The 21,905-nt window shown below is 39.5% G+C and overlaps 1 protein-coding gene across 32 annotated transcripts in view; it reads left to right on the top strand.

The window, feature by feature from the left end:
* Window positions 1-21,905, top strand: part of MAPKAP1 (MAPK associated protein 1) — a 244,407-nt gene that overhangs the window by 39,920 nt on the left and 182,582 nt on the right. For 30 of the 32 annotated variants that reach the window (XM_082695560.1, XM_082695557.1, XM_082695546.1 and 27 more), the window contains one exon: window positions 3,247-3,395. The exons of the other annotated variants lie outside the window; for them this stretch is intronic. In XM_082695560.1, the coding sequence (XP_082551686.1) occupies window positions 3,247-3,395 (149 nt within the window). The remainder of the gene's footprint in view (window positions 1-3,246; window positions 3,396-21,905) is intronic. 32 annotated transcript variants of the gene reach the window in all.

Genomic DNA, 21,905 nt, shown 5'->3' with positions numbered 1-21,905 from the left:
TTTTGTTAATGCATAGGATGTTGGATGTGAGAGAAAGAGAAGAGTGAAGGTGACTCCCAAGTTTTTGGCCTAACATGATACAGTTGCCATTAACTAAGGAGGAGAGGCCTGTGGGAGTGGCAGGCTTGGGGGAAGATTGGTTATGGACATGTCAACTTTGAGAGACCTATTGGACATCCAAGTGGAGGTATCAAATAGAAAGTTGAATATGTGAGCCTATAATTTCAGGGAGTGTTTAGGTCCATGAATAATCATTTGGGAGCTTTCGGCATGTAGAGGATATTTATTTAGGTTTTCCGTTTTTATATATATTTTTTATTGAGGTATGCTTTCTAGATTCTGAAATGTATAGATATTAAGTATATAGTTCAATGACTTGTGACAAACATATACACCTGTGTAGTCCCAGTCAAGTATAGAGCATTTGTGTACCCCAGAAAGTTCCCTGGTGCCTCTTTCTAGTCAGGCTGCTGCCCATAGGCAGCTGTTGTTCTAATTTATATTACCACAACTTAGTTTCTCCTCAAGTTGATAATATTTAAAATAGAAGGCTGGATGAAATCACGAAGGGTATGAACGTGGATAGAGAAAAGAAAAGGTCCAAATATGATGACTTGGGGAATGCCAAAGATTTGAGGGGAAAATGAGGAATTGGCAAGGAAACTAAGAACGAGTAACCTGAAAGATAGCATGAGAGCCAGATGGAATGGAGTCCTGGAAACCAGGTAAAAAAACTATTTTAGAAAGGAGTGAGTGATCAGCTGTTTCACATGCTGTCACAAGGTCTTGAAAGATGAGGGTTCAAAATTTACTGATAGATTTTAGCAACAAGGGGATCATTGGTGACCTTAAAAACTGCTATAATGGAGTGGTAGGGCCCACGGGCCCGACTGGAGTGGATCTGAGGGACTGGGAGGAGAGGAACTGGATAGCAAGGACAGTCATTTTGAGGAGCAGAAAAAGGGCATCATAAGTGGAAGGGAGTATAGGATCAAAGGAGGATTTTTATTTATTTATTTATTTATTTATTTGGAAAGATTTGTAGAGAGAGTGCTTACATGCAAGCAGGGAGGGGGCAGAGGAAGAGGGAGAGAGAATCCTCAGACAGATCCCTGCCAGCACAGAGCCCACCATGGGGCTCAATCCCAGACCTGAGATCATGACCTGAGCCCAAACAAGTCGATGCTAAACTGACTGAGCCACCCAGGTGCCACTGCCCCCCACCCTGCCTTTTTTTTTTTTTTGAAGATGAGCAGTATTTTGGGTACCTTTGTGTGCTCATGCATTTAATCCAGTAGAGGGAAAGCTGAAAATGAGAGAGAATTGCTTGAGTGATGCCCTTGAGTCAGCAAGAAGTCAGTCCCTGAATGTACAAAGGAGGGGCTGGCCTGAGGTCGGGGCCTAGGCAGTTCATCCATGGGAGTAGGAGGGAAGGCAGGTTGTGGTACAGGTGAGAACATGCAAAAGGTCTCTTTTGGTTGTTTCTGTTTTTCTGTGACTCAGGAGGAAGGAAGGAAGGAGGGAGGGAGGGAGGGGATGGAGGCGACGGGAGAGGAAGGAAGGGTGGACAGAGGAAAGAAATGCCAAAGGTTGAGGAAAGAGCTCTGAGTTTGAATTAGTCTGAGAATGGCATTATTAATATATCATCTCTTCATCCCCAACCTTACTGATAACAGTTGTGTGACTTTGGTAAGTCACTTTTGTTTGCTACACCTCAGTTTGTTTATGGAATGAGTAGTAACCCATCTCTTAAGGTTGTTGTGAGGACAAGTTGAGAAAACACCTAGCATTGTTCCCAACCCATAGTAGGTATTTGATAAAGGGTTATTCCTTTCCCAAGTGTAGCAAAAAAACTGTTAGTAGATTATGCGCAGAATAATACTTGTAATACGTAGAATATCATGTAATCTAAACCCTTTTCAAATGTCTATTTATCATCAGCTGTCCTTATATATTCAGATTGTGGAATTGGAGAGTCAGGTGCCACATTTTTAAAAAGAATTAGATCTTTTTCTCCTGGTTTGCCACTTCCATCTATAGGGACTGATTGGATAAATTTGTCCCACTAGTTTGTTGAAAAGATGGTTTTAGTTATGTTTTTCAAAAGTTCTAAGTCACCATTTCAGAGTTCTGTTTGATCTAAGTTCAGTTTGGCTGTACTTAAGAATGGAATGGGGTTGAACCTGTTCATTGCAGATTTTAAGATCTAAGATTGATTTTAAAATTTAATATGGATATTTTCTAATATTTATGAAAATAAAAAGTATAAAGTATAATAAACCTCCATGTACTTACCTCGCTCCCACCTTAAATGATATTCAGATTAATATGGACACTTAAATGATCTTTGAGAAGATGTGGAACTAACTTATCTTGATTTACTAATGAGTAAGAGCTAAAGATTCTGATTTAATAATAATTTAATTTGAATTCCTTCAATCATTAATTTATTCATTGATTCATGCAACAAAATTTATTGAGGGTCAGCTTTGTTCATTAGTGCCTAATGGCTAAGAGCCTTGCTGATTGCAAATCTCAGCTCTGCTACTTACTGGTTGTGTTGCCTAAGGCCAATCAAAGTATTCTAAGCTTCAGTTTCCACATTGGCACAATTAAGATAATGCTAGTATCTACCTCATAGTTTGTTAGGTTTGTTAGGAGGAGTAATTGAGATACATTGGCTTGCTCGGTAAATGTTAGCTGCTGTTATTATATATATCATTTCTCATTTTCCTCCTCCTCCTCTTTGTCTTCCAGATTTTGTGCTAGGTGTCCCTGGAGAGTATGAGAAGATTAAGATGTAGACCTTCACCTTGAAGAACTAGAATTCCAGAATCCCACAGTATTAGAGCCAGGAGAGATTTTCAGGATTATCTAGTTCGGCAAGCCCAGAGAGCCTTAGTGAATTGCCCAGTATCACAACATCTCTAAGTGGCAAAGCCAGGCCAAAGCCCAGGTCCTTTAGATGTGAAGCTCTTAGGACAGAATGGCTGCTCTGTTGGTTTGACTGTGCCCCACTCCTCAAACCCCAGTCCTTCTAAATTGACAGTCCTGACCTGTTTTCAGGACTCTGCCTTTTCAGTGTGCAAACATCGAAGTATATGTGAAGCTTTTTGCACATATCGGACCTGAATGTACCCTGGACACTCTCTCCTTGAGATTCCAGGGAAGACTTGCTAGGAAAGGTAGACAGGCTGTCTCTCTGTGTAATCTCAACGATGTTCTTATCTTCCTCTTATATCACAGCCCAGGAGTTAAAGTCACTGTTTGAAAAAAAGTCCCTCAAAGAGAAACCTCCAAGTTCTGGAAAGCAGTCAATATTATCTGTGCGGTTAGAGCAGTGCCCTCTGCAGCTGAATAACCCATTTAACGAGTATTCCAAATTTGATGGCAAGGTAAGTAAAAATAAAACATTGTCTTTTTTTTTTTTTTTTTATTATTTATCAGAGAGGGGGGAGAGAGCGAGCACAGGCAGACAGAATGGCAGGCAGAGGCAGAGGGAGAAGCAGGCTCCCTGCTGAGCAAGGAGCCCGATGTGGGACTCGATCCCAGGACGCTGGGATCATGACCTGAGCCGAAGGCAGCTGCTTAACCAACTGAGCCACTCAGGCGTCCCAAAACATTGTCTTTTTGAGTAAAACCTCAGTTGTGTGGAATTGTTTTTGTTAGTATTATCATTATTAGATTTAGGGCTTCGTAAATGACTCAAAGTAATTATAGAATGTCATTCACATGTAAAAAGGTCTGAATTTGGGCTGTATACTGTTTCCACAGCAGTATACTTGGAGGATTAAAACAAAAACAGTCTTGAGATATTTGTCCATGTACTCTTTTTCTGTGTTTCATTTTCCAAGTATACTTGAGGGTTTGGGTTGTTGGGATGTGATGAATCAAGGCCTGATTGTGCTGGGAAAGCTTTGAAGGTGATTCTGGGGAGACAGTTTGCATTGTTTTGGTCTGATTCTTTATTATAACTATAGAAATTGTTGAGGTTAAAGCTTCATTTCAGATTTTTAGGCCATTGTTTTTATGTCAGTATTTCTTTGTAAGCAGTCTTGTTTGACACTCGCTATGTAGGATGACTTTATTTTTTTCTGTTTGTTCTAATAATTTGCAGTTTAAAAATTAAAACATGTCTATTTTCCTTTTAGAAAAAGGGCCACCACTGTAGGCGGAGTATAGTCAGTCGCCCTTGCAGCCCTCTCTCTGCCCACGCTCCCTGCCCTCTGTGTCTCTGTGTGGAGCTGAGCTGGGCTTCTTTGAGGAGACAGTAGCAGTTGATTTTTATATTTATTGCCATTATATTTGCTGTCTGGCAGTGGCTTGGAGGTGCTGAGTGATAGCTTGTTTCCTGGAGGGGTTGCGTACAATTTGTCTTATTTTAACACCACTGCAATTAATAAACATACAGGCTCGTTGCTTATGTTTCCATTTTTTCACATTCAGCTTCTGGTTATATGCTTTCAGTTGTCTGAGCAAGGAGATGTTTTCTCTTCGAAACACTTCTACCTCATAAGGTTCAGCATGTTTCCATATGAAGCATATATGGCCACAGACAAGTGAGGTTATTGATGTTGGTGGGAAAAGAGAGCCAAGAACTAGAAACAAAATGTGGAAGTTCCATAAAGATACTAATATGCTCAGGAGTTGCCTCCAAAAAAATCTGAAAGGACTTTTAGTAAATGAGAGATTATACTGATGTAAAGCCTCTCTTTAGCCTGCCCCTGCCACGACTCCTGTTTCTTGTGGAATGTAGCAAAGAGAAGGAAGGGTCCCCCTAGGGGACAGGAATATCAGTCTCTGGAAAATGGAGAGTTGGACTGTAGGATTTGTTTTTAAATACTACAGTTGATTCATTTAGATATATATGTGTGAGCATTATTACTGGAATTAGGTTACATGGCTGGAATTTATTTGCTTCCATTGTCTGATACCATCTCATTGTTTAAGGACATAATTGCTGGAATAATTACTCTGTAAAAATACTTGATGCCAACAAAATAGCACAGATATTTTAAAATATTATGTCCTAGAATTCCTAGTATACCACTAGATTTTATTTTATAAATTACTTAGCTTTGGATTTGAGAGAAAGTTATAAGGTATCTTATATATCTAACTTTCGAAGTGCCAGGGAGAAACTAAAAAAAAAAGTGAAGAAGCCATTTTCTTGGTCACAAAGGAATTATTTTTGCTAGATATGTTTACACTTAAGGCTCTCTGTACTTTTGTCATATCAAATCTATTTGTAATCAGCAAAAGGTATATGCATGGAGCAGTCACCATTACACTTTGATTAAGAAAGATTTATATATCGATAAGTCTATCCCGTGATGCGATGCTATTTTATTATTAGCCTCCATATTACAAATGCTAAAATACAATTAAACTCTTGTTCTCATCTATTATTTAATATTGATGCGTTTGGCAGATATGTAATGAAAGTGGCTAATATTTGAAGGATATTGTACTGTACATATTAAATTAGTCTTTCTTTATCTTTGTGAAATGCATCAATATGATATTCAATGACATCTCAATGATTAATAGAGAATTACACTTGAGTCAAGCCTTTTTGTAACCTAGAAATTAAAATGACTATTCAAATAACACCTCAAAATGATCAAATTAGCATTTTGTGATTGCATAATAATGGGATTGTAGTAGTTATAACAGCGCCATGGCTGCCTCTAGAGTTAAGATCATGTCAACCCCTTGATAATAAAGCCTTTCTGTGAGAGTCGACTTTAATAATTTCCAGATTGATTCTTCCCATAAATCACTTGACGTTCAGCACTAAATTTTTGTTACTGTTGTAACTTAAAATTATTTTATTTTTATTCAGCTCATATTTAAGAAGTGAAATGAGTGTCCTGTTTTAATGATTCACCATCTTGTCATTGAACTCCATGCTTTTTGCTTCAAATAGAAGGGTTTTTCGTGGACTTTGATAGTCCTTTTTTTTTTTTCTTTTTTTTCTGTGAAGGTTTGTTAAAGCCACTAAAATATGTACAGAGTTTTCCTGTACAGATATTCACAATGCTTTTCTTGGGAATAATGCTTGCCTTATTTACATAATTAACCGAGTTCCTTAGGTCTCTTGGGCAAGTGGTACATAATTGGGGAGAGGAGGGGACAGGGAAGAGTTTGGGGTCTAATTAAATATGCTAAAAAACTACTTAATTATGTATTTCCTCAAGAGACTGACTGCTGTGAAATCCTCCTTAAGATTAAACTAGCGTTAGATTTGAAAAAAGGATTTTGTTTTTGGTGTGGCTTTACAATTCATTGTAGGTAAGCCAGCATGTCTAGTGTCTTGTTTGTGCAAACTGGATTGTTGTTAGTTTTAGTGATTCTAAGGGTAAGCATCTTTTAGCTATTATGCTAAATTAAAGCAAATACTATTCAGATAATTTGTGGTACGTGTAGCAGTTTAATAATTTCATTTTTAAAAATTGTAGATTAATAATTTCTTAGAGGAATACAGTTGAGAGAGAAAGACTGTGCTTAGGCATGTGCTTTGTTGTAATTTTAATAATTTTTTGGATCTGATTTATTACTATGTTCTCTTTAGTAAATTGGTGATGCTGTGACCTGTTTTAGATTCGTTGATTATTAGTAACTCTGTTTACTGATGATTTAAAAAAAAGTCCAAAATAGATTGCAAGTGGTTTTAAGGAATGCTTGCTTGGTCGCACAAGGCAAAACCAGGCTCAGCCACCTGCCTGCATTCTTTGGGCTTGTTGAAAGCAGTCCTCAAAAAGCTTAATTAACAAAATCTCTGTTCTAAAGATTGAGATAATCAGAAAACTTCTTGTGACAGTCCTTCTGATTTCACTGTATGTGGGATATATTGGGTTTGACAAGGCATTGCTTTGAGGGAATGGGCTCATTCATGGTAAGTGAATACTCACTCAGCACTTACGTAAGTATCTGGCCTGTCTTTCTACCTGTTTCATATGAAGTCATGTTTTTGCAAGTATCTAACCCTTTCCATTCCATGCCTTATCACTTACTTGAGAAACTTTTGCTAGTACATCACCACTATTCTGGTTAAATTGAATTTGCAAATATCATTATTAGTAGACCGTTCAAATTTTATTTTATTTTATTTATTTATTTTCAAAAAGTATTTATTTACTTGAGAGAGAGCGCAAGTGAGAGAGAGAGAGCATGAGTCGGGGTGGGTAAAGGGTGAGGGAGAAGCAGACTCCCTACTGAACAGGGACCCTAACTTGGGGCTCAGTCCCAGGACCCCGGGATCATGACCTGATGAAAGTAGATGCTTAACCAACTGAGACACTAAAGTGCCCCTTACTTTATTTTTGTAAGTAGGCTCCATGCCCAGCTTGGAGCCTGGTGCAGGGCTTGAACTCACATTCCTGAGATCCAAGATCTGAACTGCAGTTAAGAGACAGCAGCTTAACTGACTGAGCCATCCAGGCACCCCCATTATAATTTTAAATACCCATTTCCTGTCAGTATAGTTACTAACAAAGAAATGATAATGATTATTGGTTTTGGCATCTTGGTCAGATTTTCCATCTCTCCAAACCTGTTTCTTTACCTGTTAAAGTTAAAGAAATGAGAGTTCTTCCTCAAGGCTGATGAGACCATCAAATAGGATAATAGTAGGGTAGAGCACCAGTGTACTTTACTTTGTGACCTATTTTGTAGTAAGACCTGAGTTTGAATTCGGACTCTACCACTTAACAGTGTTGACCTCAGGCTAGTTACTTAACCTTATAAAGTGGTCCTGTCCTTGTATTAACGTGGGTTGAGATGATGGTAATGTTCTTTCTCATGAGGATTAATTGAGATAAGGTCTCTTTACCAAGACATGTAGCACATAATAGGAAGCACTCAACAAATATCCCACTTCTGCTCCTCTCTGTAAAGGATGAGGGCTGGTGATGTCGTCCCTTCTTAATGTACTTCATTAGATATTGACAGGATCGAGTGAGAGAAAGTGTGTCTTGAATCCAGGAGTTCAGAATAGCATTGTTCAACAGGACGTGCAGCAGACTCTGGGTGAAGGTCTGCCTGAAGACCAGCGAGTCCAGTGAGGCTTCGGGCTTTAACTTTAAATAGGAAGATTGAGTCAAGTTAGTACTTCCTTTTTTTTTTAAACATCATAGGAGAAGGTAGTTCAATATTAGTCATTGGTAGTTTACTAAAACGTGAAGTATTTCTTTGACTTCGCTAAATTCTACTCTAAATATAAGGAGAATGTTTGCCTTGAGTGCTTAAAAAAGCAGAACCCCTTCTTGTTCATATAGACAACTGTGACTGTGATTGTGTTAACTTATTAGAAAGTAACCATTTCTCTGTTAGAAAGTGTTTTAACGAAGCTGCAGAGAGCATGGGGGAAGGGATAATTCATGAGTGCTAATTGCTTGGCTGTTAATTTTCATAAGTGTTGATAGAAGCAGTTCCTTAAATTAAACTTTGTTTAAAATGTATCAGGGGAAATATTCCACAATGTCGAGCCTGAAGTGAAAATTAATATGAATGCTGTGGCAATTAACACATACTGGTTAATAGCTTTTAGCAGCATTTTGGGATGATAGTCCTTAAATACATTTTTGCATGCTGCTCTTGTTTCAGCATTGTTCCAGTCTATGTCTGGATAATTATGAACAAATGTTTTCTACAATCATTGGCATTAAATAGCTCTTTTCAAAGAAAGTCACTTAAAACTTCGCAGAAAAGCATGAAGCCACTGAGAAACGTGGCAAACTTAGGAAAGGTCAGCGAATTGAAATTGCGTTTAAAAAAATTGCCTTGATCGCTTCTTGGCCTTTTGGCTAAGATCAAGTGTAAAAAAAATTGCCTTGAGAGGAAAATACTCCTCATTTGAATTTGGAGTATTTGCTATTGTAAAGGGAATGGTCCCTCTAATATGTTAAGCAACTTCAGTTCAGGATCTCTTTCCAAAAAATTGTAATCTGGACTTTATTGTTGGTTATGTTTCTAGATAGCGGCTTTTGCTTAGGACTGTCTGAGCTGAGGTGTGGTTTTGAGCCTAAGAGCCTCCTGGTTTTTGAGTTTCTTTCTCTTTTCCACCCGTCAACTTGACCAGCCCCCACCCTTTCTGGGATTCACTTGCTTAGTGCCCATCCAGAGACAATTTAAGAGTATTTTGTTTTTTTGTTTTGTTTTGTTTTTAAAGATTTTATTTATTTGACAGAGATCACAAGTAGGCAGAGAGGCAGGCAGAGAGAGAGAGGAGGAAGCAGTCTCCCTGCCTAGCAGAGAACCCGATGCGGGGCTCGATCCCAGAACCCTGGGATCATGACCTGAGCTGAAGGCAGAGGCCCCAACTGAGCCACCCAGGCGCCCCTCTAAGAGTATTTTGAATCAGGTGCTCTATGTCCTGCTCCTCCATTTGCTTCTTTTAACAAACCTTTTTTTTTTTTTTTTAAGATTTTATTTATTTATCAGAGAGAGAGAGAGCAAGAGAGCACAAGGGGAAGCATCAGGCTCCCTGGACCCTGACATGGGGCTTGATCCCAGGACCCCAGGATTGTGGCATGAGCCGAAGGCATACACTTAACCCACTGAGCCACCCAAGCTCCCCTTTACATACCTTTTTAATAAAGGAGAGTAAGTCCCAACATCATTTTAGCAGTCATTCTCTCAGCATCTTATCTGTGACTGTATTTCATTAGTCTTCTTTTTCAAAGACCAGTTTTTATTAGTCTATTCTATTTCTTTCTTTTTTTTTTTTTTTTTAAGGTTTTATTTATTTATTTGAGAGAGAGCATGGGGAGAGAGAGCAAGAGCAGGGGGAGAGGAAGAAGCAGACTCCTTGCTGAGCAGGGAGCCTCATGTGGGGCTCAATCCCAGGTCATGAGCCAAAGACAGATGCTCAACCAATTGAACTGCCCAGGTGCCCAGTCTGTTCTATTTCTAAAGGAAGATATTAGGTATTCGCTACCTCTTCACACACTATGATATACTAATAGAAGTACCAAATTCATTATTTTAAGAATATCCTTTAACGAGATTATTTCCCCCTTACCATCGTATTAGTGTATTTCTCTTCCTGTTGCTTGACATTATACTGAAAATCCCAAGTAGAGATTTTGGGATTTCTGTCTGGGTGGTACTCAAAATGAATTAAACAGGAATCTTACAATGAAAGACAGTGTTTTCAGCATTTGACTCTGCAGTTAAATTTTGAAGACTTGAGTTCTTAAAATTAGCTCCCTCCATTTGGAGCTGCTTCCATCCAGGCCTTGTTTCTGCCAGTCTGTAGAGGCATCTTCTGAGTCTAGAGGAATCTTCTAGAAATTCCTGTCAGAGGTAGAATTGACCATTGGTTTTAGAGGCTTCTCAAAGGAAGGCAGAATTTTGCAGTAGAAAGAACATAATTGTCAGGCTTGAATTAGAATTCCAACTTTACCACTTACTTGCTGGGTGATATCAGGCAAGTCACTTTACCTCCTTTTTTTTTTTTTTTTAAAGATTTATTTACTTATGAGAGAGAGAGCACAAGCAGGAGGGACAGAGGGAGAGAGAATCCCAAGCAGACTCCACACTGAGCACAGAGCCCAATGTGGGGCTCAATCCAAAGATCCTGAGATCATGACCTGAGCCAAAACCAAGAGTTGGATGCCCAAGTGACTGTGCCACCCAGGCGCCCCTCACTTTACCTCTTTGAGCCTGTTTTCATATGTCTAAAATGAAGTTAATGTTATCTTTAAATGTTGTCACAAGGATTTAACGAAAAGGGGAGATGTGTACGTAGAAAGTGCCTGGCGCATGGTCAGTGCTGAGAGCTTTATTAGTTTCCTTTCATTTTACCACAGTGCCATTCGTTTGCTTCATATTTAATGAGGGCCTACTATGTAAAGACACTGTTAAGTAGAATCTGAATTCACTGGTGAGCAAAAACAACCTGGTTTCGATCTCATGGAACTTTTTCTCTTGGCTGGAAGATAGATGCTACGTAAACAGTCATCCTACTGAATGCAAAATTGTCATAATAGTGTAATCACAACTGATTAATCACTAAGTACCGGGGAGAGGCAGTTGAGACCTTCAGACTTTTATCATAGGGGCATCTGACCTACTCTAAGGGGTCAAGGATGATATCCCTGTGAAGGTGACTCTTGATTTGAGACTCTTGATTTGAGAGCTGAAGGATGAGTAAGAGCTAAGTAGGTGAAGGGGGAGGAGAAAGGATGAATGGAGGCCCTGAAGAAAGGGATAGCTTGGTAGTTTTGAGGAATTGAAAGAAGGGTGTGTCTTTGGGGACCTGGCGGGGGTGGGGGTAAGTAGAGTGTGGTACAAGGTAAAGCCGCAGGCCAGACCATGTAGGTCTGGTGGAATTGTTCTCTTTAAGAGTATTGGCAGGCCTTTGACAAGTTTAAATGAGGAGATGAGGTAATCAGATTTGTGTTTTGAAAAGATCTGAAGGGAATACACTTGAGAAAGGTTTGTGAGGCCAAAGAGACCAATCAAGAAACTTTGCATTGGTCCAGTTGGGAGAGATGGTAACTTGGGCTAACTTATTGGTGATGTAGAAGGAATGGATAAACTCAAGAGATATTTAGTAAGTAAAAGTGCTAGGACTTGATGATGGATTGCATGTTAAGGAACAGGGGAGAGAGCGGTTTCAAGGATGATATCCTGATCTGATTGTGGCTTGTAGAACTGAATGGATGATGATGATTCCATCCCTGAATTAGGAAACACCGAGGGGCGCCTGGGTAGTTTAGTCAGTTAAGTGACCAACTCTTTGATCTCAACTCAGGTCTTGATTGCAGGGTCATGAGGTCCAGCCCTGGCTTCGGCTCCATGCTGGGCATGGAGCTTACTTTAAAAAAAAAAAAAAAAAAAAAAAGGCCCTGAAAGAGGGCCGAGGATGAGGCAAGATGTTGACCTTCATGAGTTTGTTTGGGCCTGGTGACTGCAGATCACATCTTCTTACCATGCCCTTGAAGACACTACACTGTTTTGGTGGGGTGAGGGGTATGCAGCATACCCTTCTTGTTTGGTTTGTATTTGGGGCATGTGAGGCAAGGGTCTCTGAGGTGGGAGTGGGCTGGGAGCCAGGAACCTCTTCTTTGTCCCTACTTCACAGACAGCTTTGGAACTCTGGCTAAGGAATTGCCCTGGAAGTTGGTCACCTCTTACTCTGAAATGGGTTATACTCTCAGATGCCCAACCCGGCTCACCAGGCTGTTAAGAAGAGAAAATGAGAGAGTAATTTTAGATTAGGCAAATGTTAGGTGTCATTTAAGAAACTATATTGATTGTAATTCTTGGATATTAGAGGACTAAGAGGTAAAACATGGACATGTTTTTATTATAACAAGATTACTATTATAGTACTATCTTATTCCTAATTAATTACCAGATTAGTAGACAAAATCTGGTTGGAATGTCTATCAAGCACTGAGGTTCCAGGAAAAACCTAGGAGACAGTCCTTGTAGGTGTGGTGAGGCTAGGCATGGTGGGATTTTATACTGAGTGCCCTCATATGGGACACCTTGGTCCATATAATTTGCAGTGAAGAGATTTCCTTGTGCCTCATAGTACTAGACCCTGATTTTACTGTCTTGAAGAGGACAATGCAGAGAATCAAATGACAACCTAGGATCACTCAGCTGGGCATAGAATCTTTTTTTTTTTTTAAAGATTTTTATTTATTTGTTAGAGAGAGAGAGAGAGAGATACAGAGCGCAAGCACAGGCAGACAGAGTGGCAGGCTAGAGGCAGAGGGAGAAGCAGGTTCCCTGCCGAGCAAGGAGCCCGATGTGGGACTCGATCCCAGGACGCTGGGATCATGACCTGAGCCGAAGGCAGCCGCTTAACCAACTGAGCCACCCAGGTGTCCCATGGGCATAGAATCTTAAGTGTTCTTATTCTCAGAGATTTTTTTTTTTTCATTCTTAATGACATTCATATTTGCAAAATGGAAACTCTAGAAAATGACATGGTAGAAAGAACATGGGTATGGACTCAAAAGATGTGGGCTTTAACCCTGGTCATGCCATGGGGCCTGGGACAAGTCACCTCCCATTTCTAAACCTCGGTTTCTGCCTGTTTAGAATGAGGAACTCAGCTTGGATGACCTCTTGGATTCCTTGTGTCTTTAAGGTTCCATCGTTTTGTGATTGGGGAGGTGATTGACACAGCGACATGTAAGTTATAAATGGGAAAACTTCAACTCTTGAAGTTTTGATCTTTGACGTGTATGTTGGTACTTTCCTCTTTTAACTGATTATAACAAAGCTGTGATATAGGGAGTGTCACCTCCATTTTACGGCTGAGGACACCGAGGCTCAGAAGGGAAAGTGATGTGCTCAGAAATGCACTAGTTATGTGGCAGAGCAGGGGTTCAACTCCCTTTTCCTTATTCCAGTACCACAGCTGTTTTTCCTACACTCTTTTATAACCATTATTATGGAGGAAACAAAAACACTGTTAATAATTGAAAAAATTTTTTAATTTTAAAACAAAAGGATTTTCCTTTTACCAGGGCACTTGAGATCTGACAGACTGTTTTGGATCTTAATGTCATTTGTGTCCATTGGGTAAGTTACTGCATCTTGTAAACCTCAGTTTTCTTACATGTGAAAAAAGAAATGAGATACCGGGGCTAGAGAACGCTGCAGTGCTTTGTATGGAGAATGTAGTTTATGTCCCACAGATGCTTTTTTATTTCCACTGCCCTTCCTGGTGTGCAGAGTTGATCGTTTGTCTATCCAGCCAAAAAATTACTTATTAAGCATCTATACTGAACTGGTTTGTTTCAAATGTGTATTACCTACAGACTCTGTGCTAGGCACTGATGAGTAAGCTAGGACTAACTGCCCTGGAGGAACTTGAAGGTAAGAGTGGCCATAGCGCCAACAAGTGGAGGAACCACACTTCACAGTCAGGGTTGTGCCCTGTGCTGTGGACTGTGACAGTGGCCCATGACATCAGGTCCATGAACAACTAACTGGAGAGTAAATGTGAGAGGTAGCGTTGTAGAGACTGTGGGAGTCTGGAGGCAGCAATGATGTTCATCTAGTTTGTTATCATAGGTGGATTTGTCTGAACTTTGATTATACTAATTCCTAGACAGCAGATACTTAACTTTGGTCACTCTTATTATGAAGCCCAGCATGGCACTCTCCACACATAAATGTGAAAGTTTTTTTAAATGGCAGTGACGAATTTCAAATGTCATTACTCTTTGAGGCTTGCATCTACATGCCACTGTCATAAGAGCTGTGTTTTATTAATATCTCCACTCCTTTGTCTTAAATTGAAGTTTTAACACCTAGACAAAGATACATGTAAGAAAGTAAGTTTAGGAAATTTGCAAAATATGCTACTATGCAACCAAAGATTAAATTGATTTGTTATATGTGCATTTAGCTACAATTCATTTTAATTGTCTGTATGAAGTTAAAAAGTATTAGTGTCAGATAAAGATTCATCACCAGAGTGTGATTTAAGGCTGGTGCTGGAGAACGCAGGCATGTGTTCCGGCAGATGTTTGTAGAAGGCGCTGTCTTTCCTGACAGCAGTTAAAAAGTATGGTTATAGTAATCAAATTGTGGTGCAGCGACTCAGAGGCTAGGGCCAGATTGAATTAAAATAGATATAAGATTTATGAATAGCAATAGCTGTGATAAAATTTCACTGCCTTCTTCAACAGGAAGGACTTTTTCCACAGTGGAAAGAAGAAAATCTAATAACCACTTTCCTAAAACTGTGGTTTTGCTGACTTTCATTTTCCCTTCCTAATTATGACATCAAAACAATAACTTACTGGGTTTTTTTCAGCTATGATAGCCCACCCCCCTTTTTTTCCCTTTCTGTCTTATTAAGTGCATAGCATTCAAGCAAGGATTTTTTATGATACTCTTTTAGTTCAATAACAAAATTCATGTAAATCTAGCCAAAGGATTTAAATCCCTTTTTATATAAAGTTTTTATCATTATCACCATAACTGTGTTTTATTGGGTTCCTATGTTGTATCAGGTCCTATAATGGACCCTTGTTACTCCTCACAACATTCCTGTGTGTGAATATTAGTACTGTTGTACAGGTAAGGAAACTGAAGCTTTATCGATTGAATAAATGATGCCTAGGATCTGAACCCAATGTGTGAAACTTTACAGCCCCTTTCTTTACTGCCTTATAGTAGTTCTTAATTTATTCTTCTGCAGAAATTTAGGACACTAAGATCTCTTTATTCTCTTTATTCTTTATCTCTTTAGTCTTTTTATTTCTCCCAAAGGCTTTGAAGTAGTTCTCAGATTGACACAGGACAAGCATTTCTTTACTATTCATGATGTATATATATTAAAATATAATAGAGGATTTCTGTGTACTGTGGATGTGAAATAAAATGTTGGGAGCATGTTTTGGTTTAAAATTATACCTCCTAGGGACACCTGGGTGGCTCAGTGGGCTAAAGCCTCTGCCTTCAGCTCAGGTCATGATCCCAAAGTTCTGGGAATGAGCCCCGCATTGGGCTCTCTGCTTGGCGGGGAGCCTGCTTCCTCCTGTCTCTCTGCCTGCCTCTCTGCCTACTTGTGATCTCTGTCTGTCAAATAAATAAATAAATAAAATCTTTAAAAAAATAAATAAATAAAATTATACCTCCTAATATACAATTACTTCGTTAAGTTTGGGATCAACTTTGTCTTATTACAGTTTTTGCAGAGATTTTCTTTTTTATTATTATTTTCAAAGATTTTATTTATTCATTTGAAAGAGAGAAAGAACAAACATTGGGGAGGAGCAGAGGGAGAGAGAGAGAACCAGGCTCTCTGCTGAGCAGGGATCCCCCATGCAGGGCTCTATCCCAGAACCTGGAGATCATGACCTGAGCTGAAGGCAGATGCTTAGCCGACTGAGCCACCCAAGCGCCCCTTTCTCAAAGATTTCAAAAATCACTAATTGTACGTGATGAGAGCTGAAAAGACTGCATTCCCGCTCTCCAGGTGTTTACAGTCTAGGATCAGCATGCTGATAGGGATAAATGAGTGGTGTAGGCAGAGGATAGTTGACAGTTTCTTACCGGAGTGGATTATAGCCTTTTTCTTCTATATAGATATCAAGGAAACTCTGTGTCTTTTTGGGTAAATTAGCTTGGGAAAGAAAATCCCGGAGGTTTTTTATTGTTCCTTGGTCATCTTTAAAACTGTTGTGTTCTTCTGTGCTGTCACTGAGCGTCATTTCCCAGGTGGTGGGGGGAAAGTACAGTATTTCTTTTACTCGAGGCTGGCCAGAGTGGAGATTCTGGTCCCATCCTTTTCGTAAGGAGGCTGGGATTGGAGTTGGAGTGTGCTTCTCTGGCTCTTCCTAAAAAGTTGGAGGGTCAGCTTCCTTTTCAGCTGGGCAGGGGTACTCCCCCACGGCCCCAGTGGCTCCGGTGTCCCTTTCCACTCATCACCTTTCAGCGTTTTCTCTCCTCTCTTTCCTTTGGTGACACTTTATGCAAGCACGAAGGATCAAGAATGAGTTTCTGTTTGTCTTCAAAGCACTCTCCTGTTGTCGCGATTTTGAGATTCCCCTCCACCTCCCACATGTTTGAAGGTCTGCTGCATTGTGACTGATGATTGTGCTGTGTCTAACATGCTGTTGAATATTTTAAAAAAACACATTTTTCATATTCAATTAGATATACGGAGAAAAATGTTAAGATGTAATTTTGATCTTTAAATGCAGTTATGTAGAACTAGAAACGGATATTATCTCTTTAAATGAGACAGCAAGAATAGGTCTGTTGACCATGAATAATTTTTGTCAGTTTTGCTACCCCGGCAGATCCTTCATTAAGCGTTCAGCATTAAATTAAAATAGAACCAGTTTCCAATAGTAATTAACTTGAGTATATTGGGAGGCTATTATTCACATTAAAGTAACCTTTTAATAGCTCTGCCTTTAACTTCACTGCAGGTAATGACTTTAAAGAGCACTTATTAAAAGAGAAATGGTAATGAGCTTTAATAAAGCAGAACAACTTGAAAATTAAGAACCATTTTCTATGGAAAAGGATGTATAGGTGTGACTTCGATATTACATTAATGGTGCTAATAATTCTTTATCTAGTCTCTTAACATTAGCAGTGATTGCAAAGGGACAATTGTGTTGCAAAAATTAATTTTGCCATTTTGGGGTAAAATCGTGTTAATGTGAAATTTTGTCTCATGTTTTTTCAAGGACTCTTACTACTAGGGGTTGCCTGCAGTTTGTAATTTTGAACCTTTATTATGTACCCCATCTTTAATGAAAATAACGTAAATGGGTTAACAAAGGTTGTCTTGGATCATCGTGGTAGTTCATACATTAGATGCTTGCTTTAGGAGGTTATGGGGTGATTAGTAAAATGTCTATTTTTCTCCTGAATCTATCCTTCTAAGGACACCTCAGTGGAGATACATTGCTCTCTGATCTCTCCATTCCCCTCTTAACCTCTCTTTGGAAGATTGAATGCTTCCTGAATATTTCATTTTTTAATCGAAGCTCCAATTGAGTTAAGGTTTATTCTTAAAATTAAGAATTGATATTTTCTGGCCACTGACCACTTGATTGTGTTGTAAAAGAATGTGCCTTTCTATATTTGACTGTTCAGAAATTTTAAGGTGAGGCAAAAATAAAACACAAGTGATACAGAATTTCTTGCCCTTCAGATTGGAAAGTTAAACAGAAATTCCCACGTGAGCAAGATCTAATTGGTAAAGTTTTCTGGAGGGTAATTTTTGATATATACTGAAAGCCTAAAAATATGCCCTTTGGCTTAGAAAATATATATCTAGGAATGTATTCTAAGGAGTTAAACAGTAGAGTATGCAAATATCTGGATTTTCATTATGTATGTTATAGAAATACTAGAAAGAACCCGAATGCCCAGAATAGGATTACTTAAATAAATTACGGCATTGTTTCTACATACTGAATATTATGTCATGATTAAAATGATGACATTGATGTGACTTTTTTTTTTTTAAAAGATTTATTTATTTATGAGAGAGAGGGTGAGAGAGCGAGCATGAGCCGGGCGTCGGGGAGGAGAGGAGCAGAGGGAGAAGCAGACTCCCCACTGAGCAAAGAGCCTGATGGGGAACTCAGTCCCAGGACCCCAGGATCTGAAGGCAGATGCTTAACCAACTGAGCCATCCAGGTGCCCCTTGATGTGGCTTTTTTTTTTTTTTTTTAAGATCTTTTTTTTTTAAAGGATTTTTTATTTACTTATTTGAGACAGAAAGATACAGAGAGACAGAGAGAGCATGAGCAGGGGGAGAGGCAGAGGGAGGGAGAGAAGAAGACTTCCTGCTGAGCCAGGAGCCAGATGTGGGGCTTGATCGCAGAATGTTGGGATCATGATCTGAGCTGAAGGCAGATGCTTGATCATCTTAGCCACCCTGGTGCCCTTTGATATGACTTCTTGATAAAAATTGTCATAAATGTAAATTTATAAAAGGTTATATATAAAATAGCATATATAGCATCATCAAACTTTTGTTAAAATGATTATATTTACATAGAAAATATGAAAGGATGCACACAAAATTTAAAGAGATATCTCTGACTTCTGTTTGGCAATTTTTATTCCTCTGAGATTCTTCTTTTTCTGAAATGAATGTGTATTACCCCTTTAATTGTGATAATAATGATGAAGCTAAAGTGGGAAGTTACAAGAAAAAGTTCACCTAATTTTGTGTAGAGAAAAACTGGTAGGCTGTTTTTAGATGAAGATGATTCTGACTTTTAAGACAATGAGATTCCATTATTAAAAACCATGCAGTATTCATACTGACATCTTAGACCATGGTATTAATTATCTTTTCTGGATTAAGAAAAGCCATTGGCTACTTGTTATTTGATTTTTTCTCTTCTTAATCATAAATTCAAAAAATTTTGAGTAGGTATTATGTATAGAGCATAGTACAAGGCACTAAGGGAAGGAGAAAATAAAACGAGGTGTCTGTCCTTAGGAACAATAGATAAAGATAATAATAGTGCCTCCTGTTGACTGAGTACTTGCTGTGTGGCAGGCAGTATGCTGGGAACTTTAAGTATATCATCTCTAATCTACACAGTAACTCTGGGATGCAGATATTGTTAGCTCCATGTTGATAGGAGGTCTGAGAGGAATTGAGCAATTCACCTAAGACCACACCCTGCTATATGGTAGGGCCAGCTCTGAATGCAGTTTAGCTGCCTTTGGAATTGATACTCTGTTTAAGAAAAACCATGTATATTAAAAGAAATATTTTTCACGTGCATTTTACTCCTTTGTCAGATATTGTGTATGTTAGTAGGATGTAAGTAAGAAGCTCTAGTTTTCCTAAGATTTAGCATAAGAAAAAAAATAGTCTGTTTTTTTTCCGAGTTGATTTTGGAAGAGTACTTCATTCATGAGACCAAGTTCTATTACTTATTTGTCACTTTCTCTCTGACTGAATTCATCATCTCACCTTTCTGGGTTTAGTTAGCCAATCAGAAAAATGAGGAGGATGACCAAGACCAGACCCATCATTAGAATTACATAATTTTTTGTCAGTGTGAGACATTTAGGAACATTTGGAGACTCTTAAGTATTTAGGTTCTTTTTATGACAGTACTGTTGGCAAGGCAGATGGTTCATTCACCAAACATTTGTTGAATATTTACCATACTCCTGGCAGAGTAGAATGTCCTGGGGTACATTAATAAAAGGGTAGTCCCTGCCCTCAAGGAACTAGCTCAGAGTCTCCATGAGGTAGACCATGGTAATCCAAGGACAAGGAGATGTGGAAGTACAGAGACAGGAGTCAGCCTAGACTGAAGTGTTGGTGGAGAAGTTAGTGGTCTTAAGCCCAAGTGGAAGGAGGAGGAGGTTCTGGATGGAATCTTTATGATTTAGATTTTCAGCGACTGCCCAGGTAGCCTACCTTCCTAGAAACCTGTTTCAGTCTTACATGTTAAAAAGCAGATGCTGTATCTGCTACCAGGTCACATTCTTTCTCTTGGAAAATTCCTGTTTGTCCTCTTCAAGAGCCAACTCACAGATGTCACCTCTTCCTTAACACTTTTTTTGACTTCTCTAACAGTGACTTTCTCCTCTGTACATCCATAGACCTTGCTTCTGCCTCTTTAGAGTCCAAATTTTTCTCTTTCTCCCTCTTCTCGGTGTACAGCCCAGCATAGCACTCAGTAAGTATTGGACAGGAGGAAGGGAGGAATGTGCATCTTAGTGGGTTATATCTGAACTATTTCAAACGACTGTAATGACAGCCATGGTAATAATAACAACGAGCATATGTTGAGCATTTGCTGTGTGCTAGCCACAATGCCAAGTGCTTTGCATGTAATGATAAATTGAATTCTTGCAGAAGGCCTGTGAGAAGGTATTACAATGATGCCCAGTTTGAGAGGTGAGGAGACTGAGGCTGGAAGAGGTCCAGTAACCTGCCTCAGGTCAGAGAGCGAGGAAGTGGGAAGAGGCAGCCGCGGTGCCCAGGCGCTCCAGCTGCAGACGGCGTTCTTCATCTCCGTGTTACACTTGCATGATGTGTGAAGGGCTCCCAGAGGTCTTCCACTTGTTATTGTGAGGTTAATTCTCAGCCAGTTTTTAAGTGGCTCCTTGTTTCCCCCAAGGGGTTGGCCACAAAGGTGGTGATCATTCCTTTTGCCCTGAGGTTTTCATAAAGTCTTTTTGCCAGTGGAATATTTGTAGCTGAAGCCATTTAGGAGACAATGAGGTGCTTAGGGACAGAGAGCTGCCGTTGTACAGATGACACAATGTTTTATGTGCTGCCGTCTTTAAGGGTGCAGGCTCTGTTTCCTCAGGCCTGAATGATTGAGGGACATGAGTGAGAGTAAGCAGATTGCAGTTTAATCTTAGAAAGATCGAGGTAATTTGTACAGACCTGTAAGTATTTGGAGTTGACTGGGAGGAAGGATGTTGCTCATAGAAAAAGGAGAAAAATATTAAAGTGTATTTTGTGTGCAAAACAAAGGGTCTTTCTGTGAAATTGATAACGTCCAGGTGATTATTTTCAAAGAAAGATGCTTGCCAAAGTGAGATTTAAGCCATTTAAAAATCTGAATTGATAGGAATACTTTTCTTCTCTTCCACCACTCTCTCCTCACATGGTGTCCCTAAGGTCAGCCAGTGATTCCTTCTCAGGGTCTATCAGATTTGACACTTCTCAGATTTGCCAGACACTTCCTTGTTCCAGGACCTCTCACGTCCCATTTATGTTACAGCAGCAGTTTCCAGGCTGGTCTCTCTGCCCGCTTGTCCCCTCTCCCTCCATGTGTCCAATTTGTGGCCAGATGAACTACCCCATTGCCCTCTTGAGATAGCAAAACTAAACCCGTCCACTGACAGTAGCAGCACCCTCTCTTCCCACATACCTTCCATCTTAATTTGTACCATTCAGTTCACCCTTTATTTACCCATCAACTACTTTCCTCTTGTAGATATGCTACTTTTTTTTTTTAAAGATTTTATTTATTAATTTGACAGAGAGAAATCACAAGTAGACAGAGACAGCCAGAGAGAGAGAGAGAGGGAAGCAGGCTCCCTGCTGAGCAGAGAGCCCGATGCGGGACTCGATCCCAGGACCCTGAGATCATGACCTGAGCCGAAGGCAGCGGCTTAACCCACTGAGCCACCCAGGCGCCCCGTAGATACGCTACTTTAATGAAGACATCATTTCTCATTTAAGCTCCATGATAGCCCAGAGAGAGAGATATTTTTATTCTAGTTTTCTAGATGAGGAAACCATCTAGAGACAGAGAGAAAACCCCAGAAGGAATTGGCATGTAGGTGCAAAATAATTATCTGGTAAATGAATAAATAGATGATCGAAAGCCAATAATTAAGAAAGTTTATGCAGTACTTGAACCTGAACCAGTCTGATTCTAGATCTTCTGTCACCCTGCTTCCTGATATAG

The sequence above is a fragment of the Mustela nivalis genome (genome assembly GCF_964662115.1).
Source record: "Mustela nivalis genome assembly, chromosome: 13".
Taxonomy (NCBI): Eukaryota; Metazoa; Chordata; class Mammalia; order Carnivora; family Mustelidae; genus Mustela; species Mustela nivalis.
The sequence above is the reverse complement of the archived record's forward strand: the minus strand, read 5'-3'. Positions and strand labels throughout refer to the sequence as shown.